Raw genomic sequence first — 27272 nt, 5'->3', positions numbered from 1 at the left:
ACTGAAGCTGTCCATACTGAGGTCCAGACAGGGCCGAAGGAATGTGTTACTAGGACTGTGCTGAAAGAGGAAGAGATGAGAGAGAATAAAGGGAGTGAAGAACAAGTGCAAAAAGAGTGGAAGATTGAGAGGTGGAAAGGTTCCCCAAGACTTTGGAGGTGCTGCTCCGCTGTTGGACAAGACAGAACCTGATCATGAATAGGAGAGAAGTGGAGGTCCCTGAAACAGTAAGGTCTAGGAACTGAGTGAGGAGGCTACCGAAGTGTCATTAATGTGGATGTTGAGTCACTGAGGATAGCTGCCATCCAAATAAAGCTTCGTGATGCTAAATAACTCCAATGATGCCACAAAAGCACTGTATTTAACGAACAATCCCATCGGGACAATATTCAAGTACATTGCTCAAAGAAACCATGCATGTGACTAACTCAAAAGCGCTGCACTTATAGTCACGAGTAATATTTAAAAATATTATATAGGCTACACGGTCAACAGAAAGTTGCACTGCGTCACCCAGCTCCTCTGAACCTGGAACAGCATTCACGCTCTGCCTCACCCCCAGCCACGCCCCCAGCCATGCCAAGCCACGCCCCCTAGCTCTTCCAGACCACAGCGGCCCCTCCCCTCTGACCCCAATGACCTCTAACGGCTCTTCACCCCACCCCCAACTCCCGGCTAACGGACCCACCTTCGGGTTCCAGCCCAGAGCTCTTGAGCTGCCAGCCCAGGAGCCTGCCCACCTCCAGCCTCCCTCGTCGCCCACCCTGAAAAGGCGCCGAGCACCTGCCGCCATCGACTTCGGCCCCGCAGCCCTCGCTTCCGCGCTGCCGTTGCCTTGATGCCCGGGCCGCCAGCCATGGCCACCGTGCCGCTCTCACAAGTGCGCCAGAACTACCACCCTGACTGCGAGGCCGCCATCAACCGCCAGATCAACCTGGAGCTCTACGCCTCCTACGTGTACCTGTCCATGGCCTTCTACTTTGACCGCGACGACGTGGCCTTGAAGAACTTCGCCCAGTTCTTCCTGCACCAGTCCCGCGAGGAGACCGAGCACGCCGAGAAGCTGATGCAGCTGCAGAACCAGCGCGGGGGCCGCATCCACCTCCGAGACATCAAGAAGCCAGATCGCGACGACTGGGGGAGCGGCCTGAAGGCCATGGAGTGCGCCTTGCACCTGGAGAAGAGCGTGAACCAGAGCCTGCTCGACCTGCACCAGCTGGCCACCGACAAGAACGACGCCCACCTGTGCGACTTCCTGGAGAGCCACTACCTGCACGAGCAAGTCAAGTCCATCAAAGAGTTGGCGGACTATGTCACCAGCCTGCGCAAGATGGGGGCTCCGGAAGACGGCATGGCGGATTACCTCTTTGACAAGCTCACCCTGGGTGACAGCGACAATAAGAACTGAGTTGGGACTGTTTTCCCTATAGCCACAGGGTGCATGGTGATCACCTGGTTTCCCTGATCACCATGCCGAGCATGCATATTGCAGTGTTGGCTTTGCAAAAGGTTCCAGTTTTTTTCTTCCAGTCTTGCCCTTTCTTCCAATAAAGTTATTTGGTTCCTAAATAAATAAAGGTCTCTTGTTGATTCATGTGTGCAAATCTCTCACCTTTTAAGTTTTAAAATAGGTAACCAGGAGTCCCTCTACCCACCCATGCCCCATCCACATGCAGCTCAGGATCTCTGAAGATGGAGGGAGAAGGTATTCCACAGGACCCTGGAAAATACAATATCTCTCTTCCCCCATAAACGATGTGGGTATATGAGGATCGAGGTGGAGTGGGGTGAGGTGGGGCCCTGGTGAATATTAAGTGCATGTCAATAGTAAAAGTATAGAAACGTGGCCTGAAGATCATGACTGCAGTTGCATCTGGGGAAGAAGGAAAGGGAATGGCATTGGGTAGGAATTAAAGGGGATCTTGGCTTTACCTGAAATGTTTATGTTCATTAAATTCTGCAAATACTAATGGTTAAATCTGTGTAGCAAGATAGAGATTGTGGAAGTCAGAATGTCAGAGTATCTCTGACAAGATCATGCTGGGCAACAGTGATAATAGGAAACAAGTCTTAGGCCAGCATCAACATAAACACTGGCAGTAACTTCCTGTGGTTAGCAATGCCTGGCATACATGTTGCAGTTACAAAACAACCACTTATGTATGTTTTCTTTAATATGTATCATATGTATATGTATACACTCCAACCAGCAGCAGAGTACATTGTGAATCTCCAGATAAGATTCTGAATGTTTTCTTAGGAAGACATTCTTTGTTGAAAAGCACTGCATTATTGGAAATGATACAGCTGCTTTCTAGACCTTTCCTGAGCCTGGTTATATTTCTGTCTTTGGGTTTCATGCATTCAACTGTGATTTGGCTTTTGTTATTTGCTACCAAGAAAACCTAAGCTAGTACGTCTTCTTATTATCATTACACCTTTACCAGGCCCCACTGTAATTATTTGCAGTAAATAGCTCCTCTAGAGTAGTAAGTGGCATTTTTTCTTTATCCCTAGGACAGAGTCCACTGAAAGGAATAAAAATTTTTAAGTTACCTGGATGGAAATACAGAGTAGCTGAAGATTGCTACCACAGGCATCCCTTTCACTCAAAAGTATTTCCTTTATAATTTACAGGTTTTAATTCCTTAGACCAGCCTTTCCAAGACTGTTCAGTATCAGCCAGTGCCACAAAATACTAGCAGGTGTTCAGTGAGAAATGGATCCATGGGTATTTATAAACACACACATATGTATAGATAGATAGATGGATAGATAGATAGATAGATAGATAGATATGTAATGTTTGTATTCATTGAATTAGCAGGAATTTTTGTTTTATTTTTCAGTTTTTGTTTAGGAATTTCAAGTCTTTAATGTAAAAAATATATATACAGTGAATTTATAACAAGGGGATAAAATATTCATCCTTTCCCAAACATTCTATCATAGGGTACTTTTTCTACCAAATCTCACAGAACAGTATTCCAAAGAAAATAGCTTTGGAAATAACATTAAAAGATCTCATTGTCTGTTGTTCAAGAAGCACATACCTGGCAGCTAAACCTCACTCACTTTCACTAAAAAGTCATATGCAAAACTGGAATCTTTGCTGTGAAGTTTCCAGCACAATAAGTTTTAAGGCAGAAGTGTAATACAGAGCCCTCACTAGGGGGTGGATAGATATTACACACCTTTCATTTGGTTTCCTAACGGATAACTCCCAACACTGTATTTTTCCATCATATTCTAACTTCTGCTTCTAAGAGATGGCTTCTGGAAATGATAACACTGTTATTTCTCCAATATTTAAATCAAAGTTGAGAGAAGGTCCAAAACTGCTAAGTAGGGGCGCCTGGGTGGCACAGCGGTTAAGCATCTGCCTTCGGCTCAGGGCGTGATCCCGGCGTTATGGGATCGAGCCCCACATCAGGCTCCTCCGCTATGAGCCTGCTTCTTCCTCTCCCACTCCCCCTGCTTGTGTTCCCTCTCTCGCTGGCTGTCTCTATCTCTTTCGAATAAATAAAATCTTTAAAAAAAAAACTGCTAAGTAACTTATATTCTTCACCTCTTTCTACCCATGTATTCCTCTTACGAATAGCAGAATTCTTCATTTTGACTTTCCAAATTAGACTGCCAAATTTTGGTCAATAATAAACCTTTTGGTGAAAAGTAGTTGGTGCCTGAATTTTCTGGAAATGAGTTGCCTATTCCTCTCACCAAAGCATGTTAAAATTCCTCAAAATTCAGACATTTAATTCTGAGAAAAAAATAAGGCATATATGCTACAAAGCATTTTATTAGTCAAGTCCAGGATTGTTAAGTACATATATAATGAGTAATGTGCTTAGTGTGCAGCATCTTACACTACCAACTTTTTCCTCCAATAGAGATCATCGACATTATCTATATCATTATTTGATTTTGGATGAGTACCCTATTGTAGTATGTTCCTCTCTAGGTTCAATGGAAGACCTATCAAGTTTCTCTCCAGCCCTAAAGTACGTGATGCAATTCTAAAATTGAAACTGCGTTATTCCCAAACAATAGTGGGCATGAGGCAATATCTAAATGTGAACTCTTGCAGATTTTTTCATTTAAATTTGTTCCCACAACTAGTTCTAGGTATCAATTCTCATGACAACTCCAATGAATTTGATAAAGTGCCTATTTTATTCTCAGGCAGATATCAACATAATACAAAGCTATTATCTTCTATATATGGAAAATATTCTATCATTTTAATAAATGATTATATTTTGCTAGAAAATAACAAGGTGATTAAAGTAAGCTTCTCAACAAGAACAGTTATCTCAGTCTGGCCCATCTTATTAACCACAACTTTCATTTGTCTACTGTTTGGCTACTTAATTTGATTCAACAAGCATTTATTCTTAATAAATGAGTTTGTGCAAGGGAATCAAAATTAAATAAGAAACGAACATGGCCTAGTTAAACCAAATGTATTAGCATTTTGCCAATTTTCTAAGAGTAAAATAGAAGTCCAATATGAGATTTTAATAACTAATTAAATCAGGAGTATAGGCAGAGAGTGTTTTCATTTATCACTCTCCACAAAGAGGTATGCTACACAATCATTCAACAAAATTTCACAAATGGGAATGTAGCATTTTTCAATAATGTATGAGGAAGAATATAAGCCAGCTATTCTTCTGCTCAGAACAGTGGACTAAACAGATCTAAAGCATCATCATAATGACAATCATCTTGGTAAATTATGCTGTCAAAATAACATGTTCAGAAATTTCCTCTTTCTGGTAATGAGGGATGTTACCTGAGGGGGACAGAAACTTTGAGGAAGAGCAATAATGTACCATGAATAACAGATTAAATTTCAGCAATATGTTTACATATTTTATGCTATTGTTGCCTGGAGAAAGAGGAGGCACTTGAAAGTATATTTTACTAGTGTGGATCACACAGGAGTCTTTTTAAGGACTGCTTCAAAACGTCTTCAAAGTTAAAAAAACAAAAACAAAAAACCACACACACAACCTCATTTCCACTGTAGATTTGAATCTGTGAGAAATCTATAGGTAAAGATAACCTAAAAAAAACTTTAGGGCAGCCTTAATGGCAGGTTTTTATATAAGAAAAAAATACACACACTCGTTGAAGGCTTTTACAGCATCATCACTTGCATCCCTTAATAAACACTGCTTACACTTAATGAGTTTGCCACTTATCAGGCATCAAATTATGACATTTACACGAACTACCTCATTTCTGCTTTACAACCACAGAAGAGGCAGTACTATTGTTATCCCCATTTTATAGATGATCACAGTGAACTCAGAGATACATTAATTCTCTGATGTCTCACAATAAATGGCTGAACTTGAATTTGAACACACATAGTCTAACTTGAAGACCTAGGCACTTAACCATTAGTCTATATGGTAATAACTAAATGAGAATCTTACAAGTCCTATGAGTTATGATAATGTGACAAAGTTTGCTGTGAGATATTAGTAGGGAAGAAATCATACAAGCCTGATTGTACTTATAAAAATCTCAATCCAGCAATACAAACCTGTAACAGATTAAGCAGTTAAGTACCAATAATACAAACTGACACAGCCTCTGGTCTAAAAAGTCAAAGAGACTTCTGGAATTATTCAAAGCATAGTAAATTTGGACACAGAGCCTTCCACTGTGTATTAATATAACTGCACAAATCCAAAAAAGTGAACCCTGGCTGTGATTGGGCAGAAGTCAATTGCTGGGATTTTCTAAAGAAATTCATTGGAGATAGGAAATAAAAATAGAAAGATTAAATGCAAATAGAAGAGATTATTTTAAATGGCTAGTAGAATGAGCATATTTAATCAATCAATATAATGCTTAGTGAGAAAAAGTACATGAATGAGCATTGATTTTCCAATCCAATATTTTTTAAAATTTATTTTTGAGAGAGAGAGAGAGAAAGTGAGCACGTGCAAGCAGGGGTTGTGGGGAGAGTAGAGGGAGAGGGACAGAGAAAGTCACAAGCAGACTCCGAGCTCTGAGCATGGAGCCCAATGTGGGGCTTGATCTCACAACCCTAAGATCACAACCTGAGCCAAAACCAAGAGTTGCTGCTTAACTGACTGTGCCACCCAGGTGCCCACCAATCCAACATTCTGTGGTTAGTAACAGAGCATAGTTACTCTATTGCTACTAATCTGAATCTCACATTTTGAAAAAAAGATTTTCAATCCCTTTCCTCTAGAGGCCTCTAATAAAATATGAGAAAATGGCATCTCTTTTTGCTATATTCCCTTAAAGTTTGCTTTTCTGGTTCTAAACATCATAGAGAGAGTGAGAATAGCAGGTTCCAAGAGTCATTATTAGCAAAGAAGGAGAGGATGAATTTATGATAGGATACATCCACATAGTTAAAGTACTTTCTCTGAGAATGCACCTAAACCTTTTGTTTTCTGCCAGAGAAAACAGAACTCTGTACTTAAAAGAAAGGAATTGGCGAGCCAGGTGAAGGGGGTGAACAAATCTAGGATGTCACTGAAGAGAGCACTGAAACTGTCTGTTTCAGGTTCAGACAAGGCAGAAAGAGTGTGTTTCTAGGACTGTGCTGAAAGATAAGAGACTAGAGAAGATGAAGGGAGTGAAGAACAAGACGGAGAGGTAGAAAGGATTCATTGAGACTTCAGTGGTGGTGCTCTGCTGTCAGGAAAGTGTGAACCTGATCATGAATAGAAGGGAGAAAAGTGGAGGTTACTGGAGTTAGTAAGTTCTAGGAACTGAGCAAAGAGGCTATCAAAAGTGTCACTAGCATCAACATGGGCTCTTTTCTGTACATCTAGGTGATCTGCTTTATGTTCTGAATTTCATGTCTGCAGGATGCCAAGACCTTAAATAAATGAAAAAAACTACCTACATTTCCATAGCACTTTATAATGTGATATCATGATGGTCACTTTTTTCTAATTTTCACCTTACATACAGCCCTTTGTTGTTATAATTGCAAAATTCATTCAGACATTTTGCCTTCTATGCCAAAACTTTTTTTTTTTTTTTGGCTGCTTCTCAGCTTTTCTTATCACATGTTCAGGAAGCCACTTTCTTCAGATCGAGGGTTAGGGATAGTGTATCTTCCTGCTATTTTTGCCATTCAGAGACCTCTCCAGAGGGTTAGGGTTAAATTTAGATTTAGAGTTAGGAGTTAGGGCTAGGTTTAGGTAAGTATTAGGTTATGTACCTGGTACTTCGCAGTTCAGAGGCCTCTTCAGTGGTAAAACCCTAGATTTCTGCTGGTGTTAGAAAAAACATATATGCCAAAACATCTTAAGAATGTGAAAGATGAGGAGGTCAAGGTGTTAGATAGTAAGGTGTTAAGATATTTTTAGAACTGGAAAATTTGACTGTGAGCGTGTATCTAAGGTTTGAGCAAAGCCAGTTTAAAATGTGTTTGTTTAAAAACAAAAAACATGATTCAGCTGATTTGGGGCCTGAGAGAAAAAGAATAAAGGAAGTATATACAATGTATCATGAGTTATTTGAAGAAAACAGGAAGTTCGGGAATTGGTCTTCACTTTCCTTCAAAAGACTCCATGGTCATTTGGAGAACAAATGTATACTTTTGTCTTGGGTGGTTAAGTCCATCAAGGTATAGAACAGCAGGTACCAGCATGGGAAATAATCGAGCTGCCAGGCCAAGCAGCAGCAATGCCATGGCTCTGAGTGGTGAAAAGAAAGTGATGTATATTTGTGCAAACATTATCCCAGCACCAAATTCTCAATGCTTGCTGTGTCAGCATTTCTTTCCCCAGCTGTACAAAATCCTCAAATGCTACTGATATATTTATTTTTCTTTTTTAAAGGGACATAAAATTCTGTATTGGCTGAAGTAAAAAAAAAAAAAAAAATCCACACATGCTTATCAAACTAAATGAGCTGGTTTGTACATTAAAGTTACAAAATGTGCAAATTTATGTCATTGCTCTTACTTTGTGATAATATGCTTGCTTATCTCATTTTTGTTGGAAGAGACTAATATATTTAATATAAAATATAAATTAGAATCTGAAGTCCACAGTGGGAACTGAAATTATTATTACAGTTTGAAGAATGGGGTGATATATGTGAAATTACAGCTATTTATCACTGGACTTCATGTTCAAAGATGTCTCTTCTGATGGTGATCATAATCTTTGTGTGTGGGTGTGATTGAGAAGCAAATATGTGATTAGAATTTTAAGGCGATAATTTAAGTTTTTAACTAACCTAACATTTTCCAAGTTCTGTACTATTAGCAAGTGTGTATTATTACAAAAATTTTCCTTAAATAGAAAACTACTTAATTAGGTATTTCTAAGAGATCTCATTTCTTCTATTTATTGTTCAGGAAGCAACTAAAGGCCCAGATAATTCTCATCTCTAGACAGTGAATAATCAGAAGTAAAAGTAAAATCTCCCTTCCCCCAGCCAAGTAAGTTCTTCAGTACGAAGCTGACAAATGTTTTCTTAAAGCAGCAAACTACCAGGCTGATCAAATCATTAGTGCATTATGAGTCCGGAGCATAATTTTTGAAGGGTGTTTCATTGTAACCTTTTGAACCTTCTTGTACCTCTCCTCTTTACAATTCTTCCAATTTAGTTTGTTGAGCTGTAGCTCTTTCTATCCATGTTTTCCTTTATCATGTATATGTTGCTAATAGTGAAAATGATTGCTCAACCACTTCAACCTAAACCAAAGTGAATGATGTGTCTATTGCCTTAAGTATCAGTCCTAAAGTGAAAACTTACCCTAATCGTTCTGGTTTATTATGATCAGAAGACTTGGAAAACGTCTCATGTAATCTTCTGCCTATAGTCACTAAGGCCAACATACAGGCCCTGTCTCAAGTTTAGAAAGATTTCAAGCCTTGCTGGAGAGGGAAGTCATGACTGTGATCAATAGTCAGTTGATCCAGCTGCCCCTGTAGTTCTACTTTATGTTTTAGTTCTAGTAACTTGATTCCTCCCAGGGATCAAGTCCTCACCCAATGATTCTGTCTCCTATCTGAACTCTGTAATTTGTCCTGACCTTGATAAGCAACCCAGCACAGCAAGGGATTCTTCAGGATTGAGATTCTGATTTTCTCATGCCCCCATCCTTGCCACTTGAGACCTGATTCTGAACCTCAAACTCCATGCCTTAGGGCTAGCCTGTTTCCTTGCATCTGTTGACAAGTAATTGGCCTGTCTGCTTACCACATCTTAATATATTACTTCCCTGTAGATTCCTGGGTTTTGCCCTGTACACCAGCTATTACTGTAGCACCTCAGACTGACCGGTTGGTTACTTGTCAGTTTCTCTCACAATAACTGACTTTTCCTGTCTGGCTGGACTTCCTCACCTCACTAGCAATTTCTCTGGTGAGTACATATAGTTCCAGGTCCAAACTCTCTAGGACTGGCCCCCTGTCTTGCAATCAAACCTTCTGTGAAGACCCATTATACAGAGAAAACCAACATCTTCCATGCTGGCTGAAACTACCTGCTCCAAAATCTCTTTGAAGATGGTTATCACAACATTTAATATTATATACCAGATATTTGATCAGAACTTTCTGCAAATCTTTTCTTCTCTCTGAAAATTATAGAATCACATCTCCAAAATCCAGTACACATCTAACAGAAAAAGTATAGTAACTTTTGGGCTTAATCTATTAAAACATGTTACCTATTTAATGAGTCATTATAAGCTTGTCATGTAAAAGATAGCCATTTAAACACCACGAAAGAAAATTAGTACCTCCATTAACATGATATTCAAATTAGTACATGAACTACAGAGACAAAAAACCATCAGAATTACAGAAAGGAAAAAGTATGACTTTGTACTTGCTTCTTTCAACATCAATAGATTTTAAAAATTAGAGTTACGTTGAATTTGATCCACATTTTCAATTTGTGCTTGAACATATTTTTGTCTAGAAAAATGAAGCCTTTTTTCACACTAATTCCCTTTATCTATGTCATCTTCACTTACAATCTAACCTGAAGACATGTTACTTGCTTAAATATACCTCACATAATCCTCTCAAAATTTATCCACTACCATCATTTGACATAAGATATGGGAGGTAAATGCATAATAATGTAGTTCAGAAGCACATCTCTCTTTCTGAAACAGTAATTTTTAGGATGGCACTAGGAAAATAGTATGAGATAAAATATAAATCTTTAACAAAAGCCCCTCAATTTCTAAAAATACGTTCAAAATCAATAGTAAATCTTTTTGAGAGGCAGTATATCATGGATTTTAAGAATTTGAGCAAAACACCAATGGGTTAAAATCCTGACTCTGTATTTGCTATATAACTTTTGACAAGTCTTTCCTCCATTTTATCATTTGTCTACATAACCATACTTTTAAAAAATATTGAATGAGCTAATTTATATAAACTGCTTAGCAGTGTGCCTAGCAGGTGGAAAATGTTTAATATATAGTAGTTAGTATTATCATCTTATTATCAATAATCATTGCATTGCTATAGTTCTCGGCCTTTATTTTCACTTAACTTGTATTACAATATTCTCAAATGCCTTTGATGACACTTATAACATTTTATCACAGACTCTGTGTGGGGATTTTTAATATTTAATCAGGCTGTGGTATTTTGCTTTTGCAAAAGAGTGTGTTGAGATATGTAGAAAAGACAAATGAGAACATTTAAAAGGTGCATTTTAAGTAGCTTATTTCTTGACAATACATTCACAGCACAGGAAAATCTATTCTTTTGTATGCATTCTTTTGAAACCTCTTGCCCAGAGAGGCTGTAGGACTATTCATCATTTTCTAGTGTTACTACATCCATCACATCTTTTCCCTCTAGTCTCAATACAACCTCCTTAGCTTTTCTGATTATAGTAGCAAGCAGAACTAACCATGAATAAATTCAGATTTGGGACAAGGAGAAGCATAGTGGCCAGATATGACCTGAGGCCTCTATAGTCCATGGCCCTCAGGATATTCTTATCTATATTCTTGTAGCTGTGCACAAGACTAGGCTAGGCATTAAAGAGAGCAAGTTAAATGGGCAAAATTTGCTAGCTCTGTCAGGCATCTTTAGGTGTTGATTATTTAGCATTTGTCAAATGTCCCTTGTGCTGTCTCTGTCAAAACAAATCAAGGGCTCTGCTTTGAAAAACCTTGTGTCTTAATACGGCCCAAGAGAAAATAGCTAGAGTAGATATATACAGAAGATGCTGGACATAAATTTATGCATTTTTTGGTAAAGAAAGTAAAAAAATAGAGTATGATCCTCATCTTTCTCTGTTGTGGCACTGTGGTATTGGTATTTCTGAGTTAAAATGTTGACAGTGGAGAGAAATTCAAGGTAATGTGGTGGTAGGAACTAATGCAAACACATCCCTATCTTTCCCTTTATTATAGAAGTCCCCTTTTTAGTTCTCATTTTCTCTGTAAGTCTGAAAATTTGCATTAAACATATTTAATGTTCCAATAACTGTAATCTCTTTCAGGTGGAGTTTCAAAATAGGGTACAGTCCCTACTTTCAGAAACCTAAGAATTCCTCACTTTTAGGGAGAGGAGACACATATACTTGAAACAATGAGAAAACAATCCTAATAAAAATATTAAATTCTACATGTTATCACATAGACAATAAGGGCAGAATGGGATTGGAAAAGAAATCAAAGAAAACAGAATAGTTTAAAAAATTATGGAGTCAATTAAATTGTAAGTAAAGTTTCAGTGTCAAATTTAAAACATTGTATTCTTTATATTTATCTATATATTTATCCTTAACTTTTTCTTTAAGTTGAAGAATTATGAAAGAATACTCAAGATTTGCAAATGCTATTTAAACACAAAAACATGAACTCAATTCCCTCATAAAGGAGAAGGAAAGAGAGAACTTTTGCATAGATTGATACACTCTCTTGTTTTGGATGACAAAATTATAAAGGTCGTGACTGATTGAAAATCAATGGAAAAACCCAGCTTTTAAGGATTGGACAAAGGAAGAAAACCCAGAAAATAAGCCAGAGAAAGAGTGGTCATAATGATTAGAGGAGAGCCAGGAGTACGGAAGCCCAAGATACTAATTTTCTGTTGTTTTCAGAATACTTTTGTTGTTGTTATAAAAGCACTTAACGTAAGATCTATCCTCTTTGCAAATTTTTATGCACACAAGTGCTGCATAACAAATTACCACAAGTTTAGCAGCTTAAACCAATATCTATTCTATTGCAGTTATGTTGGCCTGGGCACAAGTTCTCACAGTCTAAAAATCAAAATATCAGCCAAGTTGATCTATTATCTGGAGACTCCAGGGAAGAATCTATGTCCAAACCCATTGAAGTTGTTGGTAGAAATCAACCATAGCTACTGGACTGAAGGACTGAGGTCCACATTTTCTTGCTGGCTGTTGGTCAGAGGCCTCTCTCAGCAAGTTAAGGCTGCCCACATTCCTTCACACATAGTACCCTACTCTCCACTCCATCTTTAAACCAGCATTGGTGAATGAGTCCCTTCTTGCACTTGGAATCCCTGACTTCCCTTTCTGTAACCAACTGGAGAAAACCATACTTTAAAAGGGCTCACTTGATTGGGTCAGGCCACGTGGATAATCTTCATATTTTAAAGGCAACTGACTTGGAACTCTGATTGTATCTCCAAGATCCCTTCACAACAGTCCCCAGATTAGTGTTTGATTGAATAATCAAAGAGCAGGAATCTTGGGGTGGAGGCATCTTTAGAATTTTGCCTACCACATCCAGTAGCCCAAGAAAAAAAACTTTAACAAATGAGTAAATGAAGTATATATAACTATGGCAGGCTAAGGGAGGTCAAGAACTAAGTAAAAGACACTGTACTGTCAATCTGGTGGAGTATGGTGACTTTTGAGTGGGCTAATTTGGCAGTGATGGAATTAAAGAGAGTATGGCAAGAGTGATGGAACTGCAAGGACATGAAGAGTGAATGGATGGTTGGAAAGCACAGACACTAAATACAGCATAGTCAAGAAAAATCAATTCCTAGATATATTAAGAATAATGTTGAAGAAGCCCAAGGATGAATAAAAAAACTTAAAAAGCACTTACAAAAACAGATAAAAAACTCAATAGCAATCTCGGAAGCCAAAAGATGGTGGAATATTATTTTCTAATCGTTCAGAAAAAAATTGNNNGTTAACCTAATAGTGTGTTTCTAGCAAAGCTGTCTTTCAGCAAGGAGAGAAAAACAAACAAAATTTTAAGATATATAAAAACAAAGAGATTTTACCATAAGTAAGTCTACACTGAAGAGACTTCTAAGTAATCTACTTACTGATGAAAATGCTTAACAGTGAGGAAAAAAAAGTAAGCATATTAACAAGTATTTTCTGTGTAAAATAAGAATAATAGCAACAATAACTTGTAATCTGTGGAGCTCAAAAGAGGGCAAATACAACATACTTAATATAATACATGTAAAAATTGGGATAGTAAAAGTTAAAGAGTTCTAGGGGTCTTCGCATTGGTCAGTAGGTGTTTGAATTATTAACTTTAAATTGTGTTAAATATTCAGGATAAAAATATCAATTATTGGGGCGCCTGGGTGGCACAGCGGTTAATCGTCTGCCTTTGGCTCAGGGCGTGATCCCGGCGTTACGGGATCGAGTCCCATATCAGGCTCTTCCGCTATGAGCCTGCTTCTTCCTCTCCCACTCCCCCTGCTTGTGTTCCCTCTCTCGCTGACTGTCTCTCTCTGTCGAATAAATAAATAAAATCTTTAAAAAATATATATATCAATTATTAAAAAAAGAAAATTGTTATATACATTCAAAACCACTAGATGGGGAAATGATATGTGAAAACAAACAAAAACAGTTCAATTAATCCCCAAATTAAAAAAAGAGAGAGAGAGAAAAGTAGCTCAGAGAATATAAAGCAAACCTAAAAGAAAAAGCAAACGTATAGAAACTAATCAGGCATTCAGTATTTATGTGTTGTCATATATAAAGTTTATATGGCTAGAAGCCCAGACACCAGACATTTCTAAAGTAGTGTTTTTTGGGGAAAACCCATAAAAACAGAAGCACTAACTGGTGTGCATGTCCTGTGTTACCCTTTCAATTCTAGGGCAATGAAGAGAATTTCAGGGTAGGTTTCAGACTGGAAAAAGGTCCTCACACATGAGCTGTGGAGCTTTTAAGTATCATTAATCCATGGAAAGCATTAAGTCCCTCCATGGCTAGATCAGGAGCCAGACTAATCAGTAATTTGACAAGGCATAACCTTAGCTTTAACCCTAACCTGCAATCTTAGCATCTGTAGTAGATAGGTAGCATTATCTGTCCCTTCTGGTTCAAGCCATGTGACTGCAGCCATTTGATTGTCAATATAGCAGCAAGATTTGACATGCTCTCTTCATATAACCCAGGGCGGGGGCCCAAACCTTAATATGTACCAGGAGTGGTTGTCTTAGTCACCAGACCATAACTCATCTCCACAGAGCTTTATAGGAGTGTATGAACTCTTTCTGGAGACCAACCTGCATAGACCAACCTGGGATAAACTAACCCTTACTTCTCAGTAATATATGAACTAAACTTACTAATTAAGACACATATTTTCAGCGTATATAAAAATACCAAATTTCAGCTATATGGTCTTTATAATACATGCACCCAAAACCCAAGGTCAAGTAAAAACTGAAATTAAAATAATTAATAATTATGTACCAAGAAAACGCTAATGAAATTACAGTTAAGTCTATTATTCTAATATCAGAAAAAATAGACCTAAGCAGGATGGATTTAGCATATTTATATAGAGAAAAGTGTCAGTTCTCTAAGAATATACAAAAATGCTAACTCTTGTATATGGTAAAACATTCTTACAGTATGTGAAGCTAAACTGGCCAGAACTACAAGCTGAAATAGACAAATCCAACAACATAGAAGAAGATATCAACATAATTCAGTTTCTTACAAGCCAAGCAGACGAAATAGTAAGACACAGAAAATTTGAACAAAATTTCTACACAATTTACTTAGTGGTCGTATGCAGAACTCTGGAACAACATGTGGAGAATACTTAAGTACATACTGAACATTTAGGAAAATGACCACCTAATTCATAAAACCAAGTCTCAAAAATTGTCAAAGAAGTGGTATTATACGAACTACTTTTAATTTTTTTTTTTTTTAAGTAGGCTCCATACCCAGCACGGAGCTCAATGCAGGGCTTGAACTCACAACCCTGAGATCAAGAGTCGGACACTTAACTGACTGAGTCTCCTAGGTGCCCCTATACAGACTACTTTTAAAGTAGTCTCATCATCCAAAAAAAAAAAAAAATCATGAGAGATTTAAAAAATATTCATGATTAACCAATAATAAAATGCTGTATATCAAAAGATGCACTGCAGACCATGAGAATTTTTAAAAATACTATCAGATATCTAAATGCTAAAATAAAATTGTACTAGTAAATTATATAGGTGAATTCTTTTATTATCTAGGAAAGGTAAAAAATGCCTTGCTGTGATTCAAAATCTAGAATCAAAAAGCCATTCCTGGTTATTTTTATAGTAAAAATGTGCATGGTATGAATAAAGAAGAGAAAGAGAGGGAGGGAGGGTAGGAGAGATAAGGAAAAATGACAAAATTGAATATAATATTTGCATCTTAAATCACATACAGAGGACAAACGTTGCTTTTAAATAAGAAAAACATCTAAGAAATAAGCAGAAAAAGCCCAAAAGCTTTAGGGAAAAAAAAATAGGTAAATAAAAAATAGGTAAATGACATGGAAAACACTTCACAGAAAAAGAACCAGCAATGGCCCTTAATCACATATATAAGAGAAATACAAATTGAAACTACAGTGAGGCATCATATCTAAAAACAGATGAACATTTTGAAAACATACTCTGCTAAGGCTGTGAGATTTTATTTTATTTTATTTTATTTTATTTTATTTTCATTTTTACGAGACAGTGAGAGAGAGAGAAAGTGAGCGGGAGCAGAGGGGAGGGGCAAAGGGAGAAGCAGACTCCCCGCTGAGCAAGGGGCCTGATGTGAGACTTCCAGGATCATGACCTGAGCTGAAGGCAGATGCTTAACCGACTCCAGCCACCCAGGCGCCAAAGAATCACTTTCATACACTGCTAGTAGAAATTCAAAACCATACCACTTCTAAGATTTGATATTAGCAAATTATTAATTAGCAAAATTAAACAGGCATTTACCATTTGACCCAAAAATTTCACTTCTAGGAATCTGCCCCTAAGATACACTCACAGAAATATTAAGTGACTAATGCACAAGGCTCTTTATTGTCCTACTATTTGCAAAAGCCCAACAGTTGTACAAAAAAATGAAAAAACGTTACACCTCTTGAGTAACAAAGGTGTAAGAATTCATATGCAGACTCATACACATATACACACATATGTGCTAATATTTTCAAAAAGAAACAGTGAAGGGATAAACCAAGCATTAATTAGAAGATATAGTAAACTTTAGATAGGAAGAAGACAAAAGAGAGGTGGTAGAAAGAATAAGGAAAGCTGGTATTTTTTAATGTGCCTTGTTTATAGTTTTGACCTTAGAATTTTGTTCATATTTTATGTATTTGAAAGATAACATTAAATTTTAAAAAGTGAAGCAATCCCTAAAATAAAAACCAAATTGAAAATCACTAATGTTACTTTATATCAAATTGGTAACATAATGGCAAGGATATTTATCGCAATTAATTTAAAAATAGAATTTTGACTTGAATATACTCCTGAGTGGGACCAAAAATAAAGATCACTAAATCTTAAATTGCAGCTACTGGGCTTGTTATGAAGTTTAATGTTAGTATAATTTTAAAACTATTATAAGCATATAGACATACTCCACTACACACAAAATAGATTACAGCATATACATTATTATACTAATATCATTAGGGACCAAGATTTTCAGTATAAAAGACAAGATAAAGATATAAATCAAACAAATTAAATAAAATCCTATAATTGCCATTTAAACTTGGGAAATCAGTTTTATGAATTTGTAGTTTATTTACTTACTTTTTCAGAAACTTTTTTGCTGCCAGCTTTATATTCCATTTTCTATTTAAGAGCCCATGGAAGAACAATTTAAGACCACTCAGTGACTCTTCATTCAGCAGCATGAGCAGTGGGGGCTGCAGACCAGTCTTCAGTGGGGGTGGCGGGCTACATGCTCCAATCTTCAGTAGGGAACCACTGGCAGGCACAGAGGGCGCCTGCGTGCCTTCGGACGCGGCTGTGACCTCAAGTTTAGTAGCAGTAAATTCAGGCGCTAGAGAGGTCCTTCACCCTGAAATTCCTCTGGTTTCACAGCCTTTTTAGCGGCAGTATACTCTTCAATCTCTTCAGGATGTCTGTGGAAGTAGAGATCAGACAGGACCCACGGAGAATGCGCACGGGAAATGGTGCCGCACATGCGCAGAATCTCCGGGCCCAGAACCCACTGCGTCTGACCCACTGAACAGGTGCTTATTGTTGTTGCGTGAGGTGACGAAGTCCGCATAGCACAGAGGAGAATCTGTGTTACACAGACCGATGGTAGGCAAGTTAACTTAAGACGCCTCTGTAAGAGACTACTGGTCAGCCCTGGGATATAGTAACTTCTGGAAGTTGCAGCTCCCGGAAAGCTGCCTGGATCGTCTTACTGAAGTTTCCAGCAATGGAAGTGGCCCCACCGGCAACTACAACTTAAAGCACAGCCTGCTGGCCAGTATTCTTACATCAGCTGGATTTTCAGTGGCAACAGTGGCACGAATTGCCAAAAGAAGTTTCTCCCTGGTTCTCTTCAGATTTATGATGTAGATGCCATCACTTTTCCTTTTGTAGATGGCCTGTTTCATTTGGAAGTCAAGATTGGTGACACCTAAGTGGGTTCCTGCTGCAAGAAATTTAAGGACATCCTCCGTCTTCATTTTCAGGACGCCACGAGGTCCGGACACAGTGAACGGTTCTGTTTCTGACAGGAACCTAGGACAATGCTGTATGGACTCCTCTCTGAGTAGCAGGAAAAGGTAAAAAAAAATTTTTCTTTTTAAAATAAATTAAATGCATATCTCTTAGGTTTCAAAATGCTCAAAAAACTGTGGTAGCCCAGGAGAAAATGCAAACGTACCAACCAGATATAATTTCCAAATATTATTTTACACTGAAAGGAACTCCCAGGGGTCCTTGAAGATATATCTGATTCTAAGCTGTGATAAAAAATATTCAAGGTGAGGGGCGCCTGGGTGGCACAGCGGTTAAGCATCTGCCAGTCTAAGTAACATTTCTAAAAATGGTTATCTGATTATTCACTGCCTAAGTCCCTTCAAAGACTTACTTTTGCCGTTTGGATAATATCTGACTTCTAAAAATAGATGATATTCACTCTGTAAGGCCATCACTTCCACTATGCAACCTTTACCCTCTGTCTGGCTAAGTCCTATTCATTCTCTATTTCTTAACCTAAATGTGGCATTCAGAGGAAGACTATCACTAAGACAGGTCTGTACCATTGCAATAGGCTCCCATAAAACTCTAGTTTCTCGGGGTGGCTCGGTGGCTCAGGTGTTGGGGGGTCTGCCTTTGGCTCAGGTCCTGATCCCAGGGTCCTGGGGTCGGGCCGCATCAGGCTCCTTACTCAGCAAGAGGCCTGCTTCTCCCTCTCCCACTCCCTCTGCTTGTGTTCCCTCTTTCACTGTCTCTCGCGTTAAACAAATAAAATCTTTAAAAAATAAAATAATCATTTTTTTTAAATTCTAGTTTCTCCTACTATGTATAACATTCATCAAGCTACATTATAATCATTTATTTAACTGGATGTTTTCTCAACTGTTTTTGTAACTTAGGGGAGAAGAGATGTAAGTATCTTGTTTATTATTGTATCCCTAGACCTTGAAGAATGTTTGATACAGAGTACATAATATTTTAAATGAATGATTAATAAAGTAGCTAATTATGTATTTGCATATCATATTTGCTCAAGGATTATTGAGACCTACAAAATAGTAAATGCTGTGCTTCATAACAGCACACAAAAAGATATCACTAATTATTTGCTAAAAATAACTACATATGAGGGTTTTTTGTTTTGTTTTGTTTTGTTTTTTTAAAGATTTTATTTATTTATTCGACAGAGATAGAGACAGCCAGCAAAGAGGGAACACAAGCAGGGGGAGTGGGAGAGGAAGAAGCAGGCTCATAGCGGAAGAGCCTGATGTGGGGCTCGATCCCATAACGCCGGGATCACGCCCTGAGCCGAAGGCAGATGCCTAACCGCTGTGCCACCCAGGCGCCCCACATATGAGTTTTTTTAACTTAAAATCTAAATTGGTGGATATGTCACAAGACATAACAGCACACACTTTAACATTTTACTTTAAAAATAATTACTTCACTCTTTGATAAACTAGAACTTATTTCATTTCTGCAATATGAAAATAAAATGAACTTATATTTCTATATATTTTATTTCACTACCTATCAATAAGATGACTAAAAAGAATAAACACATTAGAGAACATTTCTTTCTCTTACTGTAACCAATGGTGAAAGACAATGCAGTGACGCTAAAACGGAAGTCAATGAGGCATAAGAATTATAAAAGAAAAAGGGCACATTTAAAACTTTAGGGAAGGATTAATAATTTAAGTGTGCATGTTACTGATAAACTAAACTTCACATCAAATAAAAATATTTAATAGTATGAAACTAGAAATATTGTGAACTTGTGGCCTTTTTAAAAGTAGTAACTTTTCTAGTTCTAGCTTGAATTTGACCCACCATTAATCTCATCCTATCTACCAGACTTACTTGTGTGCAAAAATCTGATCCACAGCCCTCAATGCCCAGAATTTACTTTCTAAAACTTCTCTTCCTTTGTAAAAAAGAACTAGCACTTCTTAGATAATAGCTGATCTTTTGACCTGGAACATATTACGACTGCCCCCAAATGAGGAAAATTTCAAAGATAGTTGGGATAGTGCAAGGATTATATGAACTCAGTTAAAAAAAGATCCTCATTGTCTATGTTTTGATGATATGTGCACAACAGAAACAGTACTACTATAATTATTTTGAACAAGGTGAGTCTGTAAATAAAAGCATAACTCTTTAGTTATAATCATAAAAAGAAAATTTAATATGAGTTTAACAAGAAAGTTATAATACAATGAAAGGTGATTTAGTAATTTTAACTTAATTTAATAGATAATTTTAATGATATAGGAGTGTAATGTACATAATATTCTTTTTCTGTTAAGTAATTATCTTTTTATGAAGAGTAAATTTGTACCTTTCTCAATATTTGTTATGCAAGCCAAATTGTTTAGGAAAATTAAGATCCTATAGAAACAAACTGAATATAGCTGGTGGTCTCCCACCATAGTTAGGAAGAAAGAAATTTCAAATGGTTTTTGAAAGATGAAGAATGGACAAAATATCATATTTCTCATCAACTAGGACATGAAATCTCCTAATGACAAACTAAATAGACGATGATAAAGCTTACCTGTTTCCAATACTGACAACAGACTAGATCAATATACAGTGTTTAACAGGCACCAGGCTATAGAGCATTGGATAAGTGAGAATGAAAAAACAGATTACTTTGGGAAAGCTGACCAGAGTATAAGATTTCAAAACTTAAGAGAAAGACTTCAGTCTGATATAATTACTGAAGCTTTATTATTAAAATAATGGGACCAGGAACTCCAATTTCAATTATCTTAAGGGGACAACTATATCCCATGCCCCACTCAAGAATTAATTTGTTGATATCCAGAACCTACAACTTTGGTTTTCTTGACATTTGGATTGTTTCCAATCTAAATACCAGGGTGACCATAGCTGTAAACTTCCCAAATCTGCTTGGTGAGACAGAATTTCTCTGTTTCGTTAGAATAGCTTCCTAAAAGTGAAAACCCTCCATCCGAAGTGTGTATGAATTTAAGTATTTGAATAAAGTTTGCCAAAATTTCATTCAGAGAGTCTGTAATATATACACCATAAACAGTAGTGCATAACAGTGATTTCCCACAGTTGCCTTCCCAAGTGCCTATTCTCTTCTTTATTCACAGAAAGCACATTTCATTCCAGATGGCAATGTGTTCAACCCAAAACTACGTTTCCCAGTGACATGCACCCAAAAGTGAGCAACAAGTTGAAGCATAAATCAGGTAAGTCTTCTGGATTTTCTACATTCTTCCTCCTTTTCCTGCTTGGAATAAGGACACATAAAGTAGGGATATAGCAAGAGTCTTGGAGCCAAAGGAGAACCTGAGAATCAAAATTACTTTCTAAGGATGATGATAACCTTGGAAGTACCAATTAAGTCCTGGATTGCTACACATGTAACTTATTTTAGATGAAAAAGGAATAAACCTCTATCTTATTAAGCCATTTATTATATATGTTCTCTTAGGAATCCTTTTTAAAAATTACATTTACAAAAATATTTATTCTTAGTTTAATTTTAATTTCTTTCAGAGCTTAGTATCAGTTCATCTTTACCAGGCTTGTATATTTGTGAGCTCTTTTCTCTGTCTTATCCAGTTTCAAAGTTTTTAATAAATCCCACATATGATGACTCACAGACTTGTATTTCTGAGAACTCTCCTCAGAAATCCAGACCCAACTGCTTTCTTGAAATCTGAGATTCTCATTTAAATGTCTCAAAGGGCACTTACACTTAGAATTTCCCCACCCTGTACATGTAACTTTCTCCCCAACACTGAACCCACCTCTTCTACTATGTTATATTTTAGTGAAAAGATATTAATGTCTAATCAATTGCACACATCAAAAACCTAGTTTTCAGTCTTGTGTATCTTTAAGATGTGTTCTTTCTCTGTCTTCATCACCACCACTCTAATTCATCGTCTCTGGAGGTATGCAAATAAAATGGTGTCATAGATGGTTTCCCTATATCCAAATTGTCCCCTTTTAATCTATTCCTAAATACTTCAACCAATGTGAACTTTTAAAAATATAAATTTGAACACGTACCTCATACACAGACAAAACACACATACACACACTTACCGTAAATCAGTCAATGGTTTCTCATGATTTTAAGACAAAGACCAAAAATGTTAATATGGCCTGTAAGGCCATGCATGTTTTGGTCCCTACTACTTCCCATGCATCATGTGGCACTATGATCCTCTTTTCTCCTCTATAGCCACAGTGGCTTCTTTCAGTTCCATAGCCATGTCATGGTTACTTTCTTCCCAGGATCTTTGAAAATATTTTCCCCTTCATCCCAATGACTCTGATTACTATTACTCATTCTTTAGTTCTCAATACAATGAAAACTTCCTCCAGGATCCTTTTTGATTCCCTCTCTGGGTCATATCTCCTGGTTTTCTCTCTAGCAAAGTGTAAGTACAAGTATCACCTTGTAGTACTATGTGAAATTTTTATCCTTAGTGCCTAATATAGTGTCTACTGTAATAATGGTACTACACATAACTATCATTAAATATTTGATGACTAAATTAATAATCTATATTTGTGCTGGCTAGAATATATCTTCACATGTTTCTTATAAGAGAACATGGGTGGTTCACTTTCTCTGCTCTATGCACATAACATAACTGACAAACCATCTGGCATATTAAGTATTTTTTACTTTCTTTCTCTTTCAAAGTACTGTGGATTTTACTCTGCTCTCTTCTGCATTTATTATTGCAGAAGTTTCAAAGGTCATTTTTCTTATTCCTTGGAGTAAGACTGATTTTCTGCCTCCTTGATTTTAGAATTATTAATTTTTTCTTGAAATGTTTTACAAATTCACTAGGATAAGATGAGGTATTTTTCTTGGTAAGCACTTTGTCTTATAAGTCAAACCTTTCTTCAGTTGTATAATGTTTTCTTAAATTATATCTTATATTGATTTTCTTTCATTACCCTTTGGTTTTGATTTCCTCCTTGGGAAGATAAATTTTCTCATTCTATCTTCCCCATGTCTTATCCTGTAGTTTGTGATTGTCTTCCTCTTTTTTTGTTATTCTGTGTTCAGGGAAAGTGTCCTAGGTTTGTTCTCCACAGGATGGATCAGTTTCTCCAACACCATCACTATGGTTTTCAAGAATGAATTTTAGCCTGCAGTATTAAATCTTTGCCATGTTGCCTAGTCTCACTGAACTCTTCTTTCTTCCTGACTTTGAAATCAACTCAATTTTGATCGTGGTTTCTTGTGTTTTCATATAGCTTTCAATGCTCTTACTGAGAACATATTACAGTATCAGTTTCTTAAAACTAATTTCTACTCATGTGGTACATCTTTCTCCTAAAGATTCGGTTTTTGGTTTGTTTTGTGATTGTTGTTGCTTTTGTGACTTGTGACATCTATGAAATAGAAGATATAAAACTTTATCTGTTGTTACATCAGTTTCAGGTCTAAATCAGTATATTCTCCTTTCTTATAATCGCCGTGAGATTACTATTAGAATTATTTTCTTAATTTGTAAAACAAAGAGATAACCAATTAGCCCATTCAGCAGCTGGTGCAAAAGAGTTTTTATCGTTGCTGTTTTATAATTTTAACTTTAGTTTTTGTAATGTAATGCTGTTTGTAATATTTAAGTTTTCCAGTCTAAAGAAGGATATCTTGGTTTCACTGCCTGGTATGCCCATGAGGTAGAGATCTGTTTCTGGATATTCTTAGAAATTCTTTTTTTCTTCCATTTGCAGAGATGGTAAATAATTACATTCTCCAAAGGGCACCATTCCTATAGTTCCCTCAACTCAGAATGGAACTGATTATAAAATGAGAGGCATGAATGGGGCAGATTGGGGAGGACAGACAATACAGTTCTCTCTTTTTTAATCAATTTAACACATAGATGAATGGAAGTTTTTATGGTCCCTCCTTATCTCTGTTGTCTACTACATTCTGCCTCATGAGCTCACATATGCTTATTAAATAATACTTCTTTGAGCCTCGCGGATTAAAGATTCTTAGTTTCCAATGCTGTTAAAAGTTTGAAACTTTTTGGAAGATTTAATGCATATTCCAGTGGATGGAGAGCAAAGTAGTGGTCATTATCTGCCATTATAACTTGAAAATCCCTACTTAATATCTGCAGTGTTCTTAAGGAGAATTATTATAGATTCTAAAGACTAACTGACAAAAACTCTTTTGGTACGCAAATAAATGTCATGTTTAGACCACTTATCAGTATTTGAGTTTTTGTCCTTTTTTGTACTTTCAACTAAACTTTAAACTCCAGTAATATTTTTATGTTTATATTTACAGTTCAAAATAGCAATTAGAATGTTAACATGTACTGTAGATGACAAAATATATATTCATAGGCAATATCAGATCTTTTGTTTCATTTAATCAACTGTACACTGATTAGTTAGCATTTGTGGGAAAATGAGTATGTTTGATCAATGTAAACTGATGGTGAAGTAATACAACCTAACAACTTATTTTTGTGCCGGTAATTTTTTATTTGAACTCACTACATAGAAGGCAAAACCACTCAGAAATTAGAATGTAATTTATATATATATTTAATGATTTTTCTACACTAACTACCTTTGATTATATTTTTCTCAATAGAAAATGTTGTACTTCTCTTACCAATGTAACAGTTTTGTGAGAATTATTTAATTATTCAAAATTCATAATTGTTCACTGATACGAAGTAGAAAGAAGTATTTCTTACAAACGTATTTTATTTTCTGAAGGGTTTTGATAGAATAGGTATGTGAATAATATTTTAGTAATCATTTCAGAGTTTTTAAAAATAGATTTTTCATGGGTTAGATGTAACTGATATTTATTTTTAATTTATACTTTGTCTGATTAACAACAGAATTTGAAAGGACCTATAAAAATATACAAGAAAAGTACCAAAATGGAAAGAAAAAACTTTATAAATTATTGGATTTAAAAGGAGGTAATATATAATAATGACAGGGGTAACAGTTTCTGTCATTTATTAAACATTAAGCCTTGGTAAAGCAAAATAAAAACATAAACTCTAAGGTAAATCTAACATAAAAGTAATAAGATTCAGAACATATGAATCTTATTATGTAATAAAAGGGAACGTAAAATGAGAGATACTTGGACCTGTTTAAAAATTTCTTATACTGGGGCTCCTGGGTGGCTCAGTTAAACATCACACTCTTGATTTCAGCTCAGGTCATGAGCTCAGGGTTGTGAGATTGGGCCCCATGTGGGCTCTGTTCTGGGCATGGAGCCTGCTTAAGATTCTCTTTCTCCCTCTCCCTTTGCCCCTCCCATACCCCCCATCTCTCCCTCTCCAAGGGAAAAAAAAAATTCTTATATTGTCATAGTGTTAAATGGACTTAAATAAGTCCCATCCATTCATTCACTCATCTACTTCATTCAATTTATTTAATATATGTGTATTGAGCAGTTACTATGTACCAGGCACATTTATTAACTGATAGGTTATAGCAGGAAAACAGAACACAGGCAAAAATCTCTGACATCATGAAGTTTACACTTTAGTAAGGAAAAGAGAAAACTAACAAATAAAAAAGTAAGATATATGTTATATGTTGATAATTGTTGGTCAGTTTAAGGACTACAGGCTGTGAGTGTTCAAATTAAGATAGCAGAAAACTTCATTCTCACCCAGATGAAGTGACAAAATACTTTATCACCTCCAAATAATTTTGCCTGTAGACAAGGTCAGCTTTTTTTCTTTCAACCATTAGTTCACATTTGCATTAGTTCCCATGTCTTAGCAAATGGTTGATGAAGACCCCAGAGTTCCATCTTATGGAATACAGTATACATACTTTACACAGGAAAGTTTTTAAGTGCAAGTGTATTTAGTGATTCACCTTGGCCAGAGGAAAATTTCAGTATTGCTCCTGTGGGGGTAGAAAATTCTGATTTTTGGGTGCCTGGGTGGCTCAGTCATTAAGCGTCTGCCTTTGGCTCAGGTCATGATCCCGGGGTCGTGGGATCAAGCATCAGGCAGACCTGCTTCTCCCTCTCCCTCTGCCTGCTGCTCCCCCTACTTGTGCTCTCTCTCTCTGTCAAAGAAATAAGTAAAATCTTTAAAAAATAAATTCTGATTTCTGTGCAACACCATTTCTCAGTGGTCTGTGGGGTTTGAGTCAGCTACTAAATATACATTGAAATGACTAAACAAATTGCTGCATTGGCTTCATTAATATTCACAGTATGCCCTTTGGAAAATATCTACCAAAAACAATTTTGGTTTTGGCAGATTTACTATTATTCTGTCATTTCTGAAAGTAATTGGAAAATAGGATCAGTTATTTCTAGAGACAATTTCTGGTTCATGACATTAAGTCTATTTAATCTACGTTCAGAATGCCTGTCATCCTCTTTGCTATTACAGGATACACATCTAATTAATTTAAACTCTGTATCAGAAAATTTAAATATAACTCAAGGTAAAAGGAGACTAAATTTTGGCCTTATTTTCTTCTCTGTGGTATTGAAGCCTTATGAGAATACCCATATGAACTCTTATATTTATATTAAAATGTAAGCTTCTGTAATCATGAATACCTTATATGGGTCAACTTATGACTTTAAAGAAGTTAAAAATGACTTATACAAATATAAAATAAACATTTTATTCAACTCATTAACTAATGAAGAAAACCACTCAGACGGTAAAACTGGCTCCAAGAGCATTTCATAAAAAGGGGTTTATATAGTCTAACAACCATCTAAAATATTTTAAAGTAGGGATGCCAGGTTAGATACAAAACTCATTATTGTCCTATGGGGCAATCAAACCATAACCATCAGGATAATCTTTTCTATCAGAGAGAAACTTACATTTTGGCAAGTAACTTAATAGTGTCTCAGTTCTAATCAAATAGTAAATAGCAAACTCAAACACAGGTACATTCCCCTAGAAAATTATATAATCCTAGGTTGAGTTTATTAAACAATGTCACAATAACATTGAAAAGATGTGCCGCCCACCTTTTCTGTCTTTTTTCTAGTTTTAATAATTTTTTAAAAAAATCTCCATGTCTTAGTTCAGGCCAGTTTAACAAATAAAAGACTGGGTAGCTTAAACATTTATTTCTCACAGTTCTGAAGGTTGGGAAGACCGAAATCAAGGTGTCGGCATGACTGGGTTCTCATGAGGACCCTTTCCTAGTTTGCAGTTGGCCATCTTCTTGCTGTGTCTTCATGTGGCAGAAAGAGAGAGATTATCTCCCTCATGTTTCTGCTTATAAAGACTCTAATTCCATTTATAAATGATCCACCTTCATGATCTAATTGCATTCTGAAAG

General features: G+C 36.4%; 1 protein-coding gene and 2 pseudogenes across 1 annotated transcript; 2 read left to right on the top strand and 1 right to left on the bottom strand.

Annotated features, from left to right (window-relative positions):
• Positions 1-856: 856 nt before the first annotated feature.
• On the top strand, positions 857-1486 carry LOC103668217 (ferritin heavy chain-like). Its single transcript, XM_040625885.1, has one exon. It carries the CDS (start codon positions 857-859, stop codon positions 1406-1408), a length of 552 nt encoding a protein of 183 aa, XP_040481819.1. The 3' UTR covers positions 1409-1486.
• A 15643-nt stretch (positions 1487-17129) lies between these two features.
• LOC121103919 lies at positions 17130-20844 on the bottom strand (annotated as a pseudogene).
• A 291-nt stretch (positions 20845-21135) lies between these two features.
• The window catches only part of LOC103668298, a 20076-nt pseudogene continuing 13939 nt past the window's right edge, over positions 21136-27272 (top strand).

This window comes from Ursus maritimus, assembly GCF_017311325.1.
Source record: "Ursus maritimus isolate PB19 chromosome X unlocalized genomic scaffold, ASM1731132v1 scaffold_X1, whole genome shotgun sequence".
NCBI classification, from domain to species: domain Eukaryota; kingdom Metazoa; phylum Chordata; class Mammalia; order Carnivora; family Ursidae; genus Ursus; species Ursus maritimus.
This window is presented reverse-complemented; position numbering and strand designations above follow the sequence as displayed.

Coding starts and splice junctions, on each gene's coding strand:
- LOC103668217 (XM_040625885.1), top strand. CDS start 857: ATGGCCACCGTGCCGCTCTCACAAGTGCGCCAGAACTACCACCCTGAC.